The 23,317-nt window shown below is 39.7% G+C and overlaps 1 protein-coding gene across 11 annotated transcripts in view; it reads left to right on the forward strand.

Annotated features, from left to right (window-relative positions):
* Nucleotides 1-23,317, forward strand: part of MYLK (myosin light chain kinase) — a 221,661-nt gene that overhangs the window by 174,758 nt on the left and 23,586 nt on the right. For all 11 annotated transcript variants that reach the window (XM_069780952.1, XM_069780949.1, XM_069780950.1 and 8 more), the window contains 5 exons: nt 3,163-3,316; nt 15,861-16,163; nt 19,839-19,874; nt 19,973-20,066; nt 21,087-21,290. In XM_069780952.1, the coding sequence (XP_069637053.1) occupies nt 3,163-3,316; nt 15,861-16,163; nt 19,839-19,874; nt 19,973-20,066; nt 21,087-21,290 (791 nt within the window). The remainder of the gene's footprint in view (nt 1-3,162; nt 3,317-15,860; nt 16,164-19,838; nt 19,875-19,972; nt 20,067-21,086; nt 21,291-23,317) is intronic.

Genomic DNA, 23,317 nt, shown 5'->3' on the forward strand with positions numbered 1-23,317 from the left:
GCTGTCTGTCCCCTCCTATAACAAATGACTGTTCCTTTGAGAAAAGCCTTAAACTATGTAATTAAAGGATAGGTGGTGTGAAAGATATAGGTATCTGAAAAATATCTGTCACAGCAAACCTTTCTCTCCTTCAGAAAGAACCTCTTCTTCATTGATGCTTGGTCTAAAGTTATGTCAGAGGGGCAAAATGCCATACAGGAAGCTTGAGTGAAATGTCTTGCAACACAAATGTCGTCATGCAAGGCTCAATGGCAATTAAGTTGCCTAGGTTTATTTATGCTGCCTAGGGGGTTAAACCCCCTAGGTTTAAAGTTCCTTCTGCTTGAATTAATTTCCTTGAACTATATTACATGTATGCATAAGAGCAGTTTCTAAAGAGAGTTGCTTTAGTGAATAATAAAACCGCTTTAAATCAAATACCCAATATGCAACTACAAACTGGAAGATGAAGTGCCATGTTAGGGTAGATCAAATATAAATATGTACTGTAGCTGCTATTCTGTTTATTTCATTCTGAACTCATTATGCAGTCTATAGAAGATAAATAAAAACATCTCATCCTACAAGGAAGTTTAGACTCTAAATCCAGATGTGTCAGCATTTAATTGAAAGAATTCAAAACAGTTTGCTAGTGCAAAGGGTATTCCAGAGTCCATTTTTGCTAACCCCAAATAACCTCTTACTTTAGGGGAAAGGGTGTGGGGGGGGGTTCCTGAACTCCCATGTTTTCTTAAAATTCTTTAGTTTCAAGACTGGTATTAAAAAGTGGCTTACTTATTTCTACAAAAATATTTCTCAGAAGCTCCAGGGACATTCAGTGTCGTGTTTTGCTGAGCTCTGTCTTATCACATGCATAAAATGTACCCCTCAAATGTGAGTTTCTGGTTTGTGCAGAATTCTGAGTTCATTGTTGAATAAATACAACAATCCTATTTACATAGATTTCAAGGCCATTTTTATATGCAAAATTTATGTGATAACAGAGACCAGCAGCTCATAATACACATATCAGTTCCATAATCTGTGATTCTACGCCTTTTTTCCCTCTGTAAAATATTATTTTTACCATCTTTATACTTTATTCACTGTAAGACAATTGAAGGTTTGCAAAATCATACATTAAAATGACATACACATTTTTAAATGGTTCATTATGGCAGGTGAATGAGATAGAAAAGAAAAAACTTCAGGAAGGTTAATAAACACTGTAGGAGGACAAGTGAGGGCAGCAGTCTTTCATTTATAAAATTAAATGGGAGACAGTGTTTAGTGTGCTGCACCATTATTTTGCTTTCTTTTTGACTTATACTTCACCACATACTGTTTTATTCTTGGATTTCTTCCTCTTCTATAAATGTAGTTGATTTCAACTCTGTTCCATTGCCAGTGCTAAAAGTGAAAAATCACCCAAGTATTCTTAAAATTTTCCTGGGGGTTATTTCTAGTAGTTATTTGAGCAGATCCAGTAAGTGGTGAGTTGTGATTTCAGCACTGCCGCTGTATGCTGCAGCGTGCAGGAGGGACTTGTCCTCTCCACGTTCCTTCCTCACATTCCCTCAGGTTTGAGAAAGCCACAGGGGCCTCTCACAGGTATATTCTGGACAATATCTTTTCCTTGAAGAAAGGGAATGTCACAAAGTTGTGACCCATACTTTGTACATGATGGCAGTCTAGTGGAGGGATGCTGGAACTGTGCTCAGCTAAAAAGGGGAAAGCCTTTGAAAGCCTCTTCCTTAGTTGAGGAACAAAGTCCATTTAACATTGTCAATTGTTGGAGTTTCTTAACTATGACCAGTGACTTTCTTTTGGGAACACAGGGATCCAGCTTTGTGTTCCCCACAACCATTGCAAGCCACTGAGCATCCTTTCAGGGCTTTCTCTGCTTAACTTCAGGGCTTTCTCTGAATAACGCAGATCTAGTTCTACTAGACTGATTTTTTTAATTACTATTACCCTTTGACTAATTCTAATGAAGCAAAACATATAACCCAGTGCAGAATTTCAGAAGAACAAAGTACGGGGGCAGGGTGAAACAACTTTCAGTGTAATTTAAACTGTAATCCTACATAATCCCATTTGCTAACTTTCTATTCAAGTTACTGTAGGAGCATCTTTCTCAGGTTACTTTTGGGCATATAGCAATACGTGTTCTGTCTCATTTGAGGAGAAAGCAGGGAAAGTCCTGCTCTTAGCCTTGTAATTTCTTATTCTCTGAATATATGAGATAAGATAAGGCAAACTAAATAGCCTTAATTTTTAATGAAATTCTGAGAATGAGTTGGAAGAGTCACTTATCTAAGAAGGAAGTGGTGGGAGGAAGAAGGGCATTGACATTATGTTGTCTATTTCATCAGAACACAGTGTACAGCTTCTATAATTGCAGTGTAGCATTATGAGGTTTTTAAATAATCTGTCATGTCTCAAACTAATGCTGTTTAAAATCCAAGTCTCCTTGGCCATTTATGCTATGATAGCTTTGATTCAATTAAAAATTAGATCATAATATGCCTATGATAGTCAGCTGAGATTTTGATTTTTGCCTCTCCAGAAAATAAAAATGCTATAGGAAAGCCAAATTGGCTCTTTGTATGTCTCTCTGCACAGCTGTAGCATTATATCTCCATTTCAGGCAACACCATCTTCAATTGTTCAAACCTAAGAAACTATTACCTTGATTTATGTGGAAGTACAGAATAAGGCTGGTTAAGACAAGAGGGTAAAAGTCACAGCTATGGATGATTTGCACGTTGGGCCTCTAAAGGGGAATGGCAAATGAATTAGGGTATTTAGAGCTAAACCCTTGTTCTGCTGTGGTCTCTGTGAGATATGCAAGGCCAGGCTTTGTTCTTTTGCCAATTACACAGTTTGCACTTTCAGCCTGTCAAAGAAGGGTTAGAAAGTGAAACTCCTGTTCCTTAGCAGAGTTCCAGCAACACAAATTCTCCCTGTTGCCTTTGCAGGACTGGAGCCATTATAATGTCCCACTGCATTTCTAGATGTTTTGTGTTGATTACACTCTTTACCAGCTGTACATATTCACTGCTGTAATAGAGTTTTCTTCAGATAATGCTCAATATGATAACCTTGTATTGTAATTTGAGCTCTTTCAGATATAAGGAATTCATCCCATAAAAACTCTTTTTTTTCTTTTGAATTTGGCAGATTGAAGAAAATGAATATATTAAAATTGAGAATGCTGAAAACAGCAGCAAGCTAACAATATCTTCAACGAGGCAGGAACACTGTGGATGTTACACCCTAGTCGTAGAGAACAAACTTGGCAGCAGACAAGCACAAGTCAACCTTACAGTTGTTGGTAAGTCCATAATAATGTTTTAGATATGTACTCATTCTTCAGACATGACTCTACACTTGCTTTTTATATGATGATATGCAAAAAACCGAAATAAAATAATCAGATAAGTTAACAAGACTGCAATGAAAAACTAGTACTTTAAAAAATATCTGGACTGGACAGTGACACTGTAATAAGGACTATAAGCAAGTTCAGTAGGGCTATGCTGTGTTTTATTTTGAAAAATTACTAAGTACAGATGGAGATAAAAAATAGCTCAGACTTTAAAAAAAAAAAACCACAAGAAAAAAAACAGCTCATGGCTCCGTTTTTTGGTTAGATATCACTTCTCTTTACCATTTAATGTTTGCAGCATCCAGCTGTTTACTAGACTGCAAATTTTAAAACTGTTAGTTCAGGAAAGATTGAGGTCGTTTCTATTAGACTGTAAATTTGAAAACATCCTGTTGCTTGGGGGAGAGAGATTTTATCCTTTTAATTGAAATTCCTACCATTGTCTACTGTTTTATAGTGATAGAAAGCAGTGAATAAAGGCAGTCTGTTTTGAATATGGAGCCCTTCATATATGAGCTTTTACACACAACTATTTTAAAGCTTCAAACAGCCTTGTCAGATGGCACATTCAGGCCATCAATTTTGTTGTAGCAGGCTGTGGACAGCTGCAGATAGTTGTAGACTGGTAGACAGTTGCAGTATGTTTGCAGATAAAACTGCAGCCTAGATCTAGACCAGCTAGCTTGAATGTCAGACAAAATCTAGAGCGGTGACATCTAGCTCTGAAAGGGCTAATGAACCCACTTTGGTGTGGATACACATCAAATGGTTTCCAGGGAGATATGGGGAAGTTCTACAAGCAAAGAGGGTGATTTGGTTAAAACATTAGTCTGTTTTAGTCTGTGGGATGGGTCTGTTTCTAGGCTCTGTTATCTATGGCCTGCAGGGGGGTTTTGACACAAGGCAGGGGAGGGCAGAGCTTGCCCAGGCATTTGAATCAATTCTAGTTTAACCAGCAAGGCTGCATCCTAATCACACACTCAGAACTGCATTGGCTCTGCTGTCCTAACAGATACATGGGCCAGTGAGCAAGAAAAGCAGGTATAAAGCCAAGATGAAAATCTGACTCCAGTGCAATCAATGGCAAAACACCATTAACCCAAGTTGGACTGGAAATTCATTCCAGCAATCCAGTGAATAACATACAAAATTTAATGAGTAAACTCACACTTCCAAGTACAATATCCAGTGCTGAAGGGTGAATGTCCCTCAGCTGCATACTGCTGTACATATTGTCAATAGAGGCCTCCTGATTATTTAAATGGACTTCTTTCATCTAATCTGTGGCTTTCATTGCAATTAAAAGATAACTGAATGTATGAGTATAAATATCAAGTAGATTCCAGTAATGTGCCAGAGAATTCAAGGACAGAAGAAAATAGAATAAGTATTTTTCACATGATGCATATATAAATGGTACTACCTTTACCAACAGTGGGTTGTGCAGGTCAGAAGTATAGCTAGGTTAAAAATGAACACCGTGAAAAATTGGTCCTTGAATAACCATCATATACATTGTTCTGGGTACAGCTTTTGGCTCCAAAGCCCCAACACAGCTGATTAGCAGCTAGAAGAATGACAGGAGATTAATTGCTCTTTACATTTCCCTTTTTTTCCACTCTTTCCTACGCAACTGCTGCAGGCTGCTAACTGTAGCAGGTTATTGGGCAAGATGGATTTTTTTTTAGCTGAACTAGGCCAACAACTCCTATTATCTTGTCACTGTGTGAGCCTTGACTCATTATTATTATAAGTTACTGTTTTATATCCTTTGGAGTTAATTGGTTTGAAAGTCTTTGAATTCTATAGCCTTATAAAGCTACATCTCAGCCTTCTGCTTTGCTCTTCCATAAGAAATGTGCCAGAGAACAGTGGGATTCCCAGAGATGCTTTTGGGAGAGTTGGGTGAAGAATCCTCACAATGTGCTGGAGTTTGCCATGTGTTTTGGCTGATGACAAGCTATCTGTTTCCAACTGAAAAGAATAAATTCCCTCTTGTAAAATTGCCAAGCTCTTCAGTGAGACATCTCGCTGATGTCAGCACTGCCAAAGGCATGACAAAGCCTCAGGATTCCTAGTTTGCTACACATGCATTTTAAGGCCAGATTCTTCCATCTGGGTACTCCAAAATGTGAGGAAAGGGAGCAAAAATGTCTTCCTTCTAGGGAGTGGGTTAGAATCTCACTACTGAGATAAAATCCTTTTAATAAAAATCAGATAAAATCTGTTTGCACCTTTAAAGGTGTTAAATGTTCATGAAAATTGGAAGGTACTTTTCTCCAAAGTCTGCTCCAGTCAAAATGGGGAACTTGTGCTTCTCTCAATACGCAAAATGTGAGACTTCTTAGTCTACCAAAGCTCGTCCTTAGTCCTAAATTCTCACCTGTCCATTCTCTCTGCCCCATCCAAAGTACTGGGAGGAAACTTGCCCTCCCTGCCCTGACCCCACATTCATAACAAGCATTCGTGGAGAAAGCCCTGGTGCTAGAGATCAGCTCTGTTTGCCTCAGCTATTTATATTAAGGCTCTAAACTCTGTGTGAGCTGCCTCCCTATAAGTTTACTGATAAACGGCATGTCTATGTGTATGCTGTGTACTCAAAACACTGCTGACTGACCACAGTCCACAACTGAGTCTTGAATGTATTGAGGGAAACTACAAATACAGAACATCTGCTTTCTGGAGGAGTGTGTCTGAGCCAACCTAGAGCTATGTTTCTCAAAGGGCTAGCTAACAGGCTTGTCTGTTCTGAATTTTAGCAAATCAAAGACATTTGTTAAAATACAAAATGAAATAAACATGGAAATAAAGAAGTATTTCTTTTATTATTACTTCTTACAACCATGTGGATTGCAAAGTCTTCATGCTGATGGGCAAGTGTCTCATGGAAAAGACTCCAATAAGCATTTCCCAAATTAAATTTGGACTGTAACACAGGCCAGGTAGCAGGTTGCCCAGAAAAGTTGTTCAGTCTCCATCCTTGGAGGTATTCAAGTTCAGACTGGATAAGCATCTGAACAATCTGGTCTGACCTTATAGCTGATCCTGCTTTGAGCAAAACGTCTAAAGACCGTCCTGAGGATATTTAAGACCATCCTGGATCTTGGTTTTATACTTTCAGTTGTCAAAGACCTTTCTTCACAAAAAATAACATTATTGACTTACCTCCAACTAGAGGACAAAGGACTGAGCTTATCTGCCAGGATTCAAACCAGAGATGATCCTGCTATGATTTAAACTCTGAGTCCTAGACTGTAAACTATAGCTGGGTATGATTTTTGGAAATTATTTTTAATAATGACTTTTAGGGGAAAAAAGCTACCCTGTGTTCCTTTGAATTTACCTCCTAAAGTCTTAAATTTAACTGCTCACACTGTCAGTCTCCGCCTTCAACTGCAAGCTTAGCAGGAGTTCTGACATTTCAAGAGTTTGAACAGTATGTCATTTAATGCAGGTGGGGCCATGGGAAAAGATGCTCTTGAAAGAAACCCAACTTTATTCCAAGGATTTTTTTTCCTTTGCAGTTTCAATGAGTATCAATGAACAAAATGTCCATTGCACTCAGCCTCCAGTGTGAGCTGTTTGCAGTCCACGCACCAGATGCACTGTAGTCAAGTTAGTTGGGACGTTAACTGATAGGCAGTGCAGTGTGGTGATGAGTACACAGCACTGAGGCACACGGACCGAGCCTTGAGTTTCACATTGATTCATTGTGTAACTTTGTCTGTATAAGCACTAATAATACTGGGAGACCTGCAGCAAAAGTGAGACATTCAAGTTAAGCAATGCCTTCCTTTAAAAGATTGACTGGTCCCAAAATGTCCATGTTGACCTCTTGTCTACTGTGATGATTAGCTCTCTTAAATAAGTAATTTCATTAGCTGAGTGATGTCTCTGGGAGAATTTGAAACATGTTTCTGCTCCAAAACCAAAATGGCCTGATGTGAGACTGAGCTAATGATTCACGGCAGATGCTGCGTCAGATTAAAGTGGACGTCTGTTGCCAAAGCTATATTAAATGAGCCAGTGATGAGCTTAGTGTAAGATAGGGCTGATTTAGGCAAGGTAGAGCCCTCACTCTACAGTGATAGCAAGGAATATTCATTCCTTTCATGCCATTTATTGGATGTGTATGGGTAAATTTCAAATTTATGGTTCTGAACATTTCCATGTGACAGGAATACCCCGATCTGTAACCACTTTTGAAAAAGGAACTTGGTTTTCATACTGCCTAAAGCTGGGTACCATGACAAAGAGTCAAAAGAATAATGGAGTATTCAACAAGAAGAATTTGGCATTAGAGAAGTAGTCTGTTCCACAGCTATGCCACAAGTTTCCTTCATGATTTTGGACAAATTGCTTCATGTTTCCCTGCCTAATATACAGGGGGTTTCTGATGATCAGTGTCTGGTGAATAATTTGGATATTAGTGACAACTTTTACTTCTTTTAATACAGAAGTAAAAACACATGTACTACCTACCTGGGGGCTGATTTTGATCAACCCTGTTTGTCTTTTATAAATCCTTTAGATTTGAATTGTTCTTGGTGTAGTATTGTATTAAAAAAAAAAATTATCATGGTGATTAGTGAGCTGTATGGTATATACATGCAGAAGAATAAGAGCAATATCATTATTGCCTAAAGATAATTGTTATAGTGTTTTTATTTACTCTAAGCATTTGTGCACATACCGTGTAGTGCATCCTCATGCACTGTTGGAAAGTGATAAACCAAGTACTTAAGGACACATATATAAGCATGTTGCAAGTAGTATAATATGAATTCACTAAGTAATACCTGCTCCTCTGCATGCGGTTATGATTCCATACCTGAGTTGGGATGGAGAAGTTGCTTTCTGTGAGGAAACTGTTACTTCTATGTCTTTAGCAGAATCTGTATGAGCAGTCTTTCCAAGCAAAAATGAGAAAATTCAAGTTTAGCTTGAGAACAAGATCTGATCATCACTAACTCCAATAGTCATTGAATATAATGGTAGGATTAATAATTGCTTATATGAAGGGCTTGGTCGTGGTTCAACAAGTGACATACATGCATACTATATTAGCATTAATTCTTTGCGTGAAGCTCTGTTAGATGGAAATGTGGTAGCATAACCAACACTTCAGAGTGGCACTGTCAGCATTTTTTGTGAGTGTCTGAGAAATCTGGCTCAGTGCTAGCCACTCAGACTGAGTGGATCCAGCGGTGGTCAGAAACTGCCTTCTCTCTCTGGAAAAGCACGTGCAGACATCTGTAAAGCACATAATGAAGCGGAACAACCATAGACTCTTCTACAGAGAATACTGCATCTCAGAAGTGCTAACATGAATGCTTCTGAAACTTCATCTTCGTCTGAGAAGCATCAGATTATATCTTGCAGTATCCATGTGATTCCCTGTTTACAGTTAGGGTTGAGAATGCAGTGAATTTCCTAAGAATATGTGGGTTGACTCGGTCTCTAACCTTTAGCCTTTTAAATTCCTCTGGATTGCTGGAGCATTTTTGTCATCAGTTTCATGGTTAAAGGGCAACTAGACTAGTGGTTAAGGAAGAGACATCTTATGTTGCTGCTGTTGCAGTTCAACAGTGTTGTAACCTCCACTGTCAGTCTCCCCACTAATGCTTGGTGGCAAAACTCTGCAGCTGTATCAAAAATAAATTTTCACAGCAAGATAACAATGTATAGAGGAAGAACAGCTTATGTTGTCCTATGCATCAGTGCTGGTCTGGATTTATTCCTTGAAGGGCCATCTAGTTTCAATGTCATTTCTGTTAGAAGAAATTCCAGTAGAACTCCCTACTTAGTTATTTTTCCTGGTACTTATCTTCACCTTTCTTCTGATGAAGAAAAGGAAATATCATGACGGTATTTCTCACAACAAAATTCCTGTATTTTGCTTGGTGTTAAATGCTAGAAAAGTCTTAGTTACTAAGAAATTATGCATCACGACTCCTGCACACAAACATGGGATTCCTAGGACCCAAACTCATCCTCGTGGAGACTTGGAACCTGCTGGTAGTCTTACTGGAGAATAACCTAAAATTTATTCTGCCTATCAGTGGACAGGTATCAGAGCTCTAATTCAATCAGTTATCAAACCAGACACCTAACATGGAGCACATGAGTAATCCGAATAGCTTGTTGACTCAGGCACAGGAGCAGATGGTCTAGAAAAAGGGCTCCTGAGAATGCATTATATATTTGTTTGTTCCATTAGGCCTGTGGCAGAAGGAGATGTTCTTGTGCTGAGGGCATTTGCGTGGGAGTGGTGAGCTCTGGTTTCGTTCCCAGCTCCGTTCTCCCGTGTGTCCTTGGACAAGGTCATTTTACTCTTTTATGCCTCAGTTGCCCCAACTGACAAAGTGGAAACAACAGCATGAAGTGGTGCTCTGGGCCTCCAGTATTTGTAAGCTATCAGGTCTAAAAAGGGCAGTTTTAAAATAAATTAGTCTTATGTCAGAGTTGTCGGGATGGGCAATATGGGCTAACTAACCTTGTCCATGTGGTCCTGGGCTCTGCTGGGGACGCTGTTTCATTAGGAGAAAATTTCTGTTCATTTCAGCTTCTCTTGTGTTGTTTCGTGGGAGAATGCAGGCATTGTTTCCTAGTTTAATTTTACTCTAAACCTATGGTACACTAACATCCAGAAGGGTGTTAATGGTTGTTACAGGGTGTTAAGGGGTAATAATATCTCTAGTTATAGCACTCCTCTCCCTTGGAAAAAAAGCTGCAGGGCATAGTTTTCCGAGCAAAGCAGAGAGGTCTGCCATGACCCTGAGCCCTGTCAGCAATAATGCCAAGTTCAGTTATGACCTTTTATGGTTTCGCTTTTCTCCTGCTGATGAATTTCAAATGAAGGCTTTGCCAGTGCAGTCGGCATGGACAGTGTTCAACTGGCTTTTGCAGCATATTAAATACCTTCTCTGGCTAAACAGCTTGTGGAATGGAATTAAATTGTTTCTTTCTGTCTGTTCTTTATCTGGCAGACAAATATCACAATAGCTAATAATAGTGGTACATAGTAATATGATAACTGGATTTAGAAAGAAACCAAACCAATTTTGAGAACAGATAAAGAAAACTACTTCAGAGACATTGCTTCAGTACTGTCCCTGTTCATAAAAGAAAAATAACTTTTTTCAGAGGTTGTGGTTATACTGTTCTCAGTTTTCAGAGGCTTTCTACTGGAACAGCATTGCTGCTTAAGAGCCCGCCAGAGCCCTGCAAGCTCTTAATGCGCAGCAAGCCCTATCGCCTTGCTTTGGCTCAGCATGACCCTCACATCAAGTAGCAGAACAATTTCCATTTCCCTGCACTCAGATAAGGAGATTGCTGCCTTTTTTGGTCTCCTGGAATGGTGCTTGTGTTCTGCAGACCCTGTAAACTGAGCCATGTAGAGAAGGCAGATCTGGATAGCACAGTTCCATATTATGTGGGTGTTCTGTATGAGCTGTGGGTTCACCACCTAAGCAGAAAGAGAGAAAGTCCCTTCCCTTATCAGGAGGAACTTTGGGTTACACACCACTGAAAAAAGGCAAGGACCTCAAGTCAAATTTGTCTTATAAATAGCAATGATATAAAGGCTGAGCATGCTTATGCTTTATGCTTCTCAGAGTGTACAAATACAAATTAATTAAAGGTTACTCCAGGCTATATATCAAAACCTGTTTACCAAAATATTTCTGAGAATTTGACTGAGGAAGGAGTGCAGCTGAATTCAATTTGGGAGTAAATAAGAAGTGCATGTTTCAATCCTGGTATGGTCTTAAATGTGGCTTATACATTTCATGTGAGGCCAGCTCGTGACCTTACCATCTGCCCTAAGGAACGCATGCCACAAAGAATAAACTGGAATCTGACCTCCTTGCTCTGGGGTAGTGGTAATTTATGTCTCTCTTTGTTGGGAAGTAGGGTTTTTTTAATCTGTGCCTAGTTTGCTGGAGCACAAAGGGAGGAAAGCAGTAGAGCCCTCCGTCACATCACCTCCACTCCCCTCTTACTCCCCTATGCATGGCGTATAGCCCATACGAGTTGCTACTGCTGTTTCCTCTGTGCCACTAGTGTCAGTGACTCTATGCAGTCTCTGTGCTGCTGTGCGGAACAGTCCCAGAGGCAGGCTTGAGGCCAAATTAGCTGCTTGTCCATCTCCTATGCTTGCCACTAGGCTTTGGGAGCCAGCTCCGAGCAACCCTACTGATATTCTTAAAGAGATTATGTAAGGATCTTTGTGCTTGAGCCCCCCTTAGCATTTAACTGTCCAACCTCCCACTGTCTTGTTAGCCTCTGCAGTCATACTGTTAGGCAAATGAGGTGATCATGCACCCTAGTAAAAGAGGTGTAAGTACTATCTGCTGCAAAGGAGGTGGAGTTTGTAGGATTCTGACCAAGTTCAACACGACTGTGTGGGTACAGCCAATTTGACCGTGACAATCTAGAACATCATAAAGCATAGTTAAGTTGGTGTTATGTGCGTGCTGTAAGACTGGAGTAACCCTATTTTCATATAGTTAAGACTATATGGTGGAGAATATATACATGTTTTCTTTTGTTACATATAATAGTGAACTGAAGTTAGAGCTTGGTATTTTAAATCAATAGCTTCCCCTATAGAAATGTTCACAAGGAGCAGTGTATTTTTGGATGCACTCCCTTCCTTCTAGTTCACATGTTGGCTTGTGGCTGTGGTTTGGTCCAGAACAGGAAGAACAAAATTGTGGTCCAATGAAGCCTATGTAAAGCCCTCATAATATAAGCCTAAGTATGAAGTATGTTTGTGTGTGTAAAAGACTGCACATGACATGCAAATGAAATATTGAAGATGGGCAGCTCAAGGACATTAATGGTATACTAAACACTAAAACAGAAGGACAAAATAGAGAATTGTGCTTGACTTCCATACCCCTCCTCAACCCAGTGCATATTTTTATTGGAAGCAGTTAATTGTGCTGATAGAGATTTCATATCCAGAAGGGAATGCAGTTTGGCAAAATATCCTAGCTTTCAATACAGACAGATGAATAAAGGGTAACCTTTAAAATTCCAATAGAATAAACTGTCAAGAAACAAAACAGACACATGGAGAGACCATCTGCAAATTCTCTGAATGTGCAGAACTGTAGAATACCATCCAGTCTGATATCAAATAGTTTTTAAGCATGGTAAAATGGTACATATACATCTGTCATATTAAGAAAGAGCAAAGATTAGGCTTTTGTTCTTGGTTATGATCTCCCAAAGCAGCTACTATGCCAGTATTTATACACTGAGCAGATCTGCAAGCAGTAGCACACGGTAGACTTCAAACAAAAACCGTGCATCTTTCTGGCTTAAGAGAGTCCAGCCAGGGTTGCAGGTTTTTGTCTTCGCCTACTGGGAAAAATTTATTAGGAAAGTAGAAGTATTCCCAAGGCTGGCAGATATTAAACTAAAGCCATGTAGCATTTTCTTTACCACTGTTGTCCTCTTGGCCATGAATGTTTTCTCTCCAGTGCTCACACACCTAAGCATTGCTTCTGTAAACTACACTGTCCAAATGGATTGCAGTTATCTAGGTGAGTCATGGGAAGAGAGGTCACTAAAGTAACTGTGGCCTAGGCAACTGATAAATCATGCCCAGAGTTTCAATTGGAAATAGAAGTGTGCTGAAAGTCAGCAAAAAGAGTCTGTATTTTGATGTCCTGCACGGCAAGCAGGCTACTGTACTCTGCAAAGACTGAAGCACATGCATTCTTTCCTCCCTCAATATAAAAATCAGTGCAGAGCATTAGACCAGGCTAACACTTTCTTTTTTTTCTTTTTTAAACAAACACATACCGTCCACATTTAGCTGTGTGCATAGCAGATGTCAGAGAATCTGCACTACTTTCACAAACCCGAACAGATGCCTCCGTAAGGTGATAGACTACTGCCTTAGCTTTTTCTTCAAAGTATTTTCCTCTTGCTATCAGCAACTTCTCTGTTCTGTTTGGATTTAGGATAAGTCAGCTGTTACATATCCAAGTTCTTCTATCTGCATCTTGAGATGATGCAGTGATGATTATGAGCTGAATATTCTTCTGTACAGATTTTGAAGAGGACAGAGGTAGCATCATTCCCTACAAGGTCTGCGTGGATAGTAAGTTGTAGTGAAAAGAAGATGGCTATCCCTGCTGTTTGACTAAAAATCATACAATCCATGTGTGCCACACAACCAGCTTCTGGTGGCTGCTATAGCATTGTACAAGGGTTCTGATATTGCGAATGGTGTGAGCATTGAATTCTCACTTCTTGCAGCTTCAAGGAGGCTGGGGCAGGACTAGTACAGGGAAGAGGGATGCTGGGGTTTGGGCACCAGGAGATCAAGATTCAGTTCTCGTCTTTGCTACAATCTCTCTTTCTAATCTTGGACAAGTCATTTAGCTTCTCTGTGATTCAGTTCATTATATCTACACTATAAGTTCATGCCTGTTAATAGTCCCCTTTATCCTGCCAGAAAATGAGGTGAGTAAAATGTGACAACTAAGCAGGGCAATAAGCCATTCCAGAGGTTAAGGACATCTGGTCTCTGGTGTTTGTGTTTAACAAGAGATGTACTGTATAACGATGACTCCTAGTGGAATGATGTTTTAAGTGTTGCCAAAATGAATAGAGATAACCTAAATTCTGGCAGTCTCTTCTTCTGCCCGGGCATTCTCATGCCGAATGCAGCGGCAAACCCGTGGTGTCCATCTCCCTTCCTCCCTCCCAGTCTTTTCCCTCATACTTAACAAGTTCTATTTATAGATCTTCTAATATGTTTAAGTTGTGGAGGGAGATGGATTTTCCATCACAACTGAACTAAAAGGAATTACAAAAGTATTTGCAGGGAAATCATTGGTCAATAGAACTTGCACTCTTCCAAAGAGTGAACTGATATTTAACTGTCTTGATCCGATTAGACTACCCCATTTTCCCTCTTTATGAGTAAAACCACAGCAGTCAGAGGAGAGGTCCTTCTGTCCAAGAACTGAAGACATATTTGTGGCAACCTGTAGCTATTTCTGTCTGCTCAGTGATTTTCCCAGGAATGATAATTTGAGTATGGAGGGGTAACTGATATAGTCTACCACAGTAAGGCTTTGATCAAAGTCCATGGCAGTTTTCCCCAGCATTTGGATGTTTTTATTGCTGAGAAAGTGGCTGTATTTTTTGGCTGGTTTGCCAGCTCTGGCTTTCTTAAGGAGAAAGTGATAATGTCCATTAACAGTTTTAACCAGCAAAATGGGGCAGGATTGTATCAGCCCATGTCCAGTGTAACCACTGTTTGTAGCATCTCACACTTTCCATCTTTTTCTTTTAATCTTCTGTCATTTTATCCCATCCTTTGATTTCTCATTCAACCTTTGGCCACTAGTTCATCCAGATCAACATCATAATTATTTTGTAGGTTTTGCTAGATTACTTCCTAGGGGATTATTCCCAAGGAAGATAATTGTTCCCTTTAAAGTCTTTTGAAGTGCTTAACTTCCATAATTATTTTCTTAATCAGTAATATTTTTTTTTAAAGTCAACATTTTTCTGTCTTAGGAAAACATTCATTTCAATAACTATGTAATCATTAAACTTCATTTTGAAAAAGTCATATAACTGCAGAGTTTTTGCATTGTATGGGATGTTTGCATAGTTGGCTGCTCATCTGCACACCAGGTTCTGGTGATACTGGGCCTATTCATGCAAATAAGGACTGCGGGAGCAAGCCCCTAACTGAGGAAAAACAGTTAGAAATTTCTATCTTCCACCTCCCCAACAATTTCCAAAATGCATATGAGATTAAAAAAATCTCAATATTTAAATGATGTATTCTAAGCTGAATTCCTTTTTACCAAAAAGTGCACTAGGCTTCCAAAAACTGCACATAGGCAAAGTTGTTCACTAAATTGTTAGCAGACAAAGTTATCACCCTTCAAGATCTGTGTTTCTGTGCCAACAAACTGGTTTTATTATCTCTGCTGCCCAGCTAATATTGGATGAGTGGCACATTCTGAGGCTGTGAAAGGTCAGCAGTGGTCCTGAAGTATGGAAGCAGATGAAGGGAGCTGGAGAAAGAGCATCACAGCTATGATGACTGTTACAGAGGTAAACCTCTAAGGAAGTTCACAAAGGAGTGGTCTGCACTATCGTGGGAGATTTGATTTCAGTACTTGCAGGCATAGCTGTGACTGGTTTTAGTCTCCATAGTTTCCCTAATGATAGCTGTGAAGGGCATTAGGCTTCAGCATGGCTTAGCAAGATGCCCAGGGAACTGAACAACCCATGCTGAGGCCCATGTGGGATTGGCATCTAGGTTAGCTAATTCAGGTATGTCTGTCTGTGCTGCGGTTGTTCCTTCTCCCTGTAGTACAAACCTCTGAAGCAGAGCTATGGCATGGAAAGAAAAAGGCTGTTAGCTAGGGCCAGTTATACCCTAATGGAAGTCCTACCCTCTTACCCTCATGATTTCATCTAATGTGCTTTGCGTATGTTTTTGCAGATAAACCAGACCCACCTGCCGGAACACCTTGTGCATCAGACATACGGAGTTCCTCCCTCACTCTCTCGTGGTATGGCTCCTCTTATGATGGTGGAAGCGCGGTGCAGTCCTACACTGTGGAGATCTGGAACTCAGTGGATAACAAATGGACAGATCTCACTACTTGCCGCAGCACCTCTTTCAATGTGCAGGACCTGCAGGCTGACCGGGAGTACAAATTCCGTGTGCGAGCAGCTAACGTGTATGGCATCAGTGAGCCCAGTCAAGAATCTGAGCTGGTAAAAGTTGGAGAGAAACAAGAAGGTTAGTTTTTAAGAGGAAAAAAAAAAAATCTGAATTCAATTAAACTCTATCTTAACAGTTCTCCAGTGAGGCCAGGCAGCTGTACACACTCCTTCACATGTGCCTCTGTGCAATGAATGCTTATGCTGGCTGTAAGAGTGCTGAAGTCCCTTCACAGACTTCATGTGGGTGTCTGAGCATGTAAGTTTTGCATGCATCCGGTGTGGAAACTTGGCTTCAGGGATCTCACAACCCTGCCTTGTGAAAGCAACCAATAATGTGACTTCTGGCTTACGGTGTGAGTGCTGGCTGACAGACTTCTCTAGTTCAGTGCACAGGTAATGGGAGATGAAACCTTTCACACATAAGTTACACATTCAGACCATGCCCAGCTGGAAAATGATGCTTGGTGACTTACCTGAAACATACTGATGGAATCATTACCGTTTACACTGGACACACCATGGAAAAACAAGCCATAAACACTATCCCAAATTTGCTTTTGGAAAAAGTAAATGTGCTTGCTGCTCGCCAAGCACTGAATATGCAGCCGAAACTGAATTAGCCTCTCATACCTAGTTGTAGTTTCCATGCTTCAAATCCCAGCATGGTAGAGCACCTCAATCCTCTTGCCAGTAGTACACCAATCTTGTGAATTCAAGGCTATCCTACTTAGCATGTTGGTTTTGCAGCATTATGGGTGTTAAAAATATTTTTTAGGGGTTTTGATTACAGTTGCATGTACTTGTAAAAATATTTTTCAGTATCTTTTGCCTCTTATTTTTTGCTTAAGATCTTCTCAAAGGACTAATGGGAAGAGCTGGAACATTTTGGGAATTTTTTGGAAACTGGTACCAAAATTTTAAACACATACACAAATCAGCATTATTTTTTAAAAACAGATATTGAATGCACATTTTTGTGCATGCCCACATCTACCTACTGTGCAAGGATCACTCTGATAGTCATACCACACTGAAAAGCCCAGACCAGGAATAATGTATTTTGCCATTTTTCCTGTCTTTGAGGAGTGGACTGTGTGTTCTATCATCTCTCCCTCCTTACTTATGTATGCAGGGCTTTGGAGTTTTAAGACTCTCACATAACCCTTGTGATGTTATCTTTTATTGCCACAGCAAGACAAAATGATAGCAAAGTGGTGCAGCATCACACAACTGTTTAAGCCTCTCAACAGACATTTCCAAACAAAAGTAAATCATATTTCTCTTCAAGTGTTAAACTGGATGCATTCTGAGAAATTACTTTCCTCTATTTTAAAGATTTAAAACCTGACCTAAATCAAGATGCAGCTTCTTTTCAAAGCGGGGGCAAATAACATTAAGAGTAGCAATAAATTGAAAGAAAGCTAGACGGCATTGGCTCTTCATAATAAAATTCCCTGTGTTTGAATGCCCTCTTTCTTTAGTTGCAGGACAAACTCCTCTTAGAGTTGGGGACCTGACTCTTCCCTATATTTGTTTTTCCTAGAGCAAGCACTACTTGTACTGGACCAAAGCAAAGAAGCTATTTTTCTTTTTAAGCCTGAGAGTTTTCTTACATAGATTTAATACAAAAAGCCTAGAAAGTGTATGAATTATTGTGATACATATTAAAAACAAACAAACAAACAAACAAAAGTTGTTTTGAGTGAAAAGAAAATGTTTTCTGTTTGCAGGAGGGTGGGTTGTCAATGCCAGGGTGCTCTCAGTGCCAGGGCTTCTTGATTTCAATTCTTGATACTGCAGCTAGCATGGAGAAAGGGCAAGTCATATAAAGTTTGTGAATATAACTGGTGCTTTAATTAAAGGCAGTAGAAAATGCATGTGTGCAGCACCTCTCAAAGTCAGGACTTTAAGCTGCCATCTACGTAAACACTTAGCTGAGTAAATAGGGATTTTCCGTTGCTGCCAGAAAGACTGATTACTGGTTTTCATACTGAGGTGGCCAGTGCATATTAGCAATCTTAATATAATCTTAGTGAAGAAAGGCATGGCTAACTTTTCACTGTGCATTTAAAGAAAACAGCTACTAAAATAAGGTTGTAAGTCACAACAGATTAAAGTAGGTATTGCCATGTTTGAGGAAAATTTGGTACCGTTGACTCAGTTCTGAAAAAAGTTTTAGCACAGCTACTCAGCCCTTACCAAGCTCAGATATGTTCTGCCTGTCTAATTTAGGCTTCCACTGGTGGACCAAAATGTTTCTAGTTCATGGCTTCAATATAGTGTCACTGCAGAACCGGGAACTAACTTCTTGGTCTAATCAGTATTTGGCAGACATTAACTCCTGGCAGCGTGGATGGGATCAGCTCCCTTATGCAGCCCTTAAAAGGGGAGGAAAATATGATGTGCTCTATGCAAGTGTGGTTTCTAGCTGAGGAAGATCTGAGGACAGCTAACCCTGAGTGGGGAGGGCTCGCTTCCCTCCCTGCTCTTCTGGTAAATCGGTGCAAACCAGCTAGTCTGTGCTGGGACATACAAGGGTTGCAAATCCAGAAAAAAGAGAGAAGGGCTTTAGTGACAGATTATATCTACTTGATTTGCTTTACTACCAGAGTACAGATGCAGTGTTATGTGTTGGATGTGAAAAGGTGATGCCCATGCATCAGACCAGCTATCTGCTCACCCTGCACCCTTTTTTTTCTGTTGTTTTCTTCTCATCCGCTGCATATAACTCCATACTCTAAAACACCTAACAGCATCCAGAGTACCGCACTAAAGTTTCATAACATAAATCTGTTGACACAGTGGGGATAAATCAGTTGGTTAGGCTTGCACTCTATGATGGCAAGGTGCAGCTTCAGCAGCTAAAGGGAGAATTATACAGGTCACTGTGCAACTGCCTTTACAGTTTCTCAAATTACTGGTCATAGCCACAGGTCTTAGGAGCAAGCCCAAGCAGTGTAAGCAAGATATAACAACATTCCAGCTACAACCTCTTTCCCCTCATACCTGCAGGCAACATAGGGAACAAAAAAAGTGGTGCTACTGACAGTTCATGCACATGAAAATTAAAAATTAAAATCAAGACATTTGGGCCAGCTTTTACTCTGTCTTACGTCACTGGGCTTGCCAACATCACTGCTTGCCTTTGAGTATGCATGCAGAACTGAGACTCCATTTGGACCTCGATGATTTCAAAATTCAGCCATGCTCAGGAAAGTGCATGCTGTCCAAATTTTCTAGTCATCTTGAGTCTGAAAAATTTGTCTGGATGCTTTGCAAGAAATTTTTTCATGTACAAATTGCTTTACTTTTGGCTTTGCAATCAAAAAAAAATGCATAGGCAAGCCAGAAAGTATTTGTCACTGAACCAGAAGTGTTGTTATTGATTTTAATAATTTCAATTTATTTTCTATTTCACTAAGGCATTCCTAAAGCTATTTATTAGATGGCTTTGAACTGATTCAGTATGCTGATATTTCTAGTAGGCAGGTGCAATGCATAAGTATTACAAAACCCATGAACTTGATTTATTAAGAAATGGTGACCAGATTGTGATTGTGTAGTCAATAGTCACGCAGAAGTAGTGAAGAGATTTTAATTATGAAGCTAATGCACAAACTCCCTGACTGCTTTTCGCTGCGTAGCCATAGGGTCTACCAGTTGCCCATGTTACTGTGAATAATTTGACCAGCTTGTGTAAGTACCATATCCTATATAATAAGTTTTTCATGTCTTTTTATTTTCATCATAGAGCTTAAAGAGGATGAAGTGGAACTATCTGATGATGGTAAGAAGTTCATATTTTAATCAGGACAAATGCAAATCTGTGTTTTTAATTCATGTTTTATGGAGGTTTTAATCATGGTCCTTAATACTTATTTGTAGAAGGGAAAGAAACAGAGGTCAACTATCGGACGGTCACTATCAACACTGAACAAAAAGTTTCAGATGTCTATAATATTGAAGAAAGACTGGGATCGTAAGTACTATATTTTGCTTTTGAAGACTTGGAGTTTTCAAGGCTACCAGTCAATTATAAAGATCATGTGCATTCATTCTTTGACAGTGTCTTGCACTTTCAACATTCCAGCTGGGCTCCTCTGTAGCAGTAAAAATAGATTTTAACATATGTTGGCCTCCACTCCATAAAGATCCTTTATTCCTATTAATTGATGATTTTAAATAGGCACTACATGCATTTCTGGCAAGGAAAATGGAGCCCGCAAATGAATAAGCTAGAGGATTCATTCGTTGTTCAGTGTTCTAAAAGCTAGCTGAAAAAAAGGTACACATTGTGTACTTGCATTTCCATTATATCCATTAGTGGTAATAAGATTATCCTGCCCATGGGCTAGAATCTCTGTTGACAGTGGTCATAATCCCAAGAGCATTAATAGTATTGCTCAGTGAAGGTCAGTGATTAGCCTGGCTGTGTTTCTCAGTGCTCAAACTCGTGGCTATGTGAATTGCGTGCCATGATAATCTTTCAGCAATTTGTGCTGCTGGTGGTGCTGAAGGCCAGGGGATCCTGTATGCTGCCATTAACAAATCTTGATAAGTGTATCACAGAGGTAGAATTGTACAAATGCAGCCATGCAAAATAACAGTACTGAAGCCTCTAGCATTCAGGTTCTGATTTCACCTATATCCTATACCTGAGATGTCTCCTATCTGCTGCCCCTTCAGAGGTGTATGACCTATAGAAAACTGTGTGCAGAGGAACTTGAGCCACATGAATTAAAGCCTGGTAGGAGTCCATTTTTTGAATCTTCTTATATAAAACTTGCTAATTGGAATAGCGGGGTATTCTAAATGTGGTATTTGTGCAAAAGTTCTTGCAGATTAGTCTACACAAAATCAGTACAGAACAGTACTTGATATGAAGACATTTTTATTTCAGAATGGAGCGGTTGAGCTTGGAATATTTAGTCAAATGTTGCTATTCATGGTGGCCCATACACTGCAAAAACATTTTATGGAAATAGTTATATATTTTCAGGGGGAAATTTGGACAAGTCTTTAGGCTTGTTGAAAAGAAGACTGGAAAAGTTTGGGCAGGAAAATTTTTCAAAGCATACTCTGCTAAAGAAAAAGAGAACATAAGGGATGAAATCAGCATCATGAACTGTCTACATCATCCAAAACTTGTCCAATGTGTAGATGCCTTTGAAGAAAAAGCCAACATCGTTATGGTCTTGGAAATGTAAGTATAAAGCAGATCACACTAACAAAGCTAATAATGTTGAAAATAATTGTGCATACAAAAGTAGCAACTTACCCAGACATGGGACTGTCAAAAGCTTCAGGATCTGCAGGGTTTGGATGGTTTTCGCATCTGCCAAGTTTTTCCAATTATTTATCCAACTTCTTTAAACTCTGTAAATGAATCTGTGTTGTATCTCTTAAAAATCAGTGAAGATGTGTTACAGTCTTTATTGTCTAGTTTGTTTGTTTTTAATCAAGTACATGTGGTGTTTTTCTGCAGCTCACTCTTTTATTGCCAGCTTGGGAGGGGAGAGAAAAAAAGTTAGCTGCAATTTGGGCTTGCATTTAGAACCAAAACCATGTTTACAGGGGAGAAAAAATATTTTTTTCTTTAGGCAGTTCTAAACATGTATCGAAGAAGCTTGTGTCAAATTTCACTTAAACACTGATTAGCTGTCTCTTGCAGAGAATTGAATGTTGGTGCACAACAGATAGTAAGAGAGAAAGATATGCTTGAGAGTGCAAACATCTAAGCTACACTCTAACAAAACAGTTGAATTTCCATTAAAAAATTCACCCAGGCAAATTTATAGTACCCAAGAGGTATTGGGAACACTTTAGTTTTCATCAAGTGCTATATCCAGTTTTTATATTTTTAAAAGTCCTTAAAGGACTAGTCTGATGTGTTTTTCCTGCAACAACATAAATACTCTGATTGCAAGACATTTATTTATAATAAGAGAGTGCTGTCTAAAAAATCTCCACAGGTGAACCCAGTGAATGTTCTAAATCTAGACCAGTAGATGCAGAAAGATTGGTTACACTGACTGTTTCCCCCCAAAAAGCTAATTAAACATTAATTGATCTGCCCTTAATGTCAATACACAAGATTCTCCATGATGGTCCAGGTGTAGCAGTTGTAGAAGGGAATTTCTCCTTTACTTGAAAGTCATTGCACTCTTCGTCCAAAGCTATACAATTAAGTAAAGCTGAATTTGAAGATAGCCTGTGTTGCTGTCTTGTTGCACCAGAATTCATTATAAGAAAAGAATCTGCACAGCATGGGAAGGAAAGTAATGGTCAGACTTCAAAAAAAATATTGACCAACATGACCAATGTTTACATCAGCCATAACGCACCTGCTTAGTGTGAATCCCATACTTGTGGCAGTAGCAGCTGGAAAGAAAATGAAATCCTGATCTGTGCTGATGTTTTTCCCAAAAAGTTACATCAGTCACTTGTTCTGCTGCCACATCTACCTCATGTGCTGTCTGCTGCAAGAAGCAGCATTTTTTTTGCTGGCTGGAAGTGCTAAATAAGATATAAATTGTTAGAAGCAAAAGAGACTATATGTCTGTTTTGCTTGCTTGGCGCTTGCCTAGATTATGTGCAAACTACTATTGCACTAGCATATTTGAGAGACTGGATCTCCATTATTCAGCCTTGGAACTTCTGTGCAAGAAGGCGTTTTTATTTTCAGATTCAACAGCTGAGCAAGCTGATGACGGTAAGGCAAGGGAGCCCTACTTAGCTTGGAATGGGGAGCTGGCAGACCTAATGGAAAATACGGAAATGTATAAAGAGTTTTGAATAGCATATGGCTTTACACTCCATTAGTTCCCCCCTGCCAACAAAGGGGGTTTACTTTTTAAAAATATAGAAAAGTGCGATCAAATTCAAAGTAGTTTCACTAACCAGTCTAATTAAGATGTGATTTTAGTTTGGGGTGGCCACCTTTTCAGGCTTTTGAACCCCTCCACTGAAATCTCCAGAGTGTCGAGAGCCATAGGAGGAGGGGTTCTTAAAGCAGCGCGCAGGCAGGCAGTAGCAGTCTGTCCTTGCGCTGGAGCAGGTCTGGGCAGTGAGCTGCTTGTGTGACACCTGCGTGGCAGGTGACTTGGGAGCCTCTGTGCTGCCACACGTTACCCAGCTGACACAGTCCCAGCGTGGCAACCGCACCTGTATTGCTAGAGAGATGCTGATGGATCATTTCTGGTTTAGCTGTTAAGTTAATGTTTCTTTGCG

Source organism: Haliaeetus albicilla, chromosome 4 (assembly GCF_947461875.1).
Source record: "Haliaeetus albicilla chromosome 4, bHalAlb1.1, whole genome shotgun sequence".
In the NCBI taxonomy this organism is placed as follows: Eukaryota; Metazoa; Chordata; class Aves; order Accipitriformes; family Accipitridae; genus Haliaeetus; species Haliaeetus albicilla.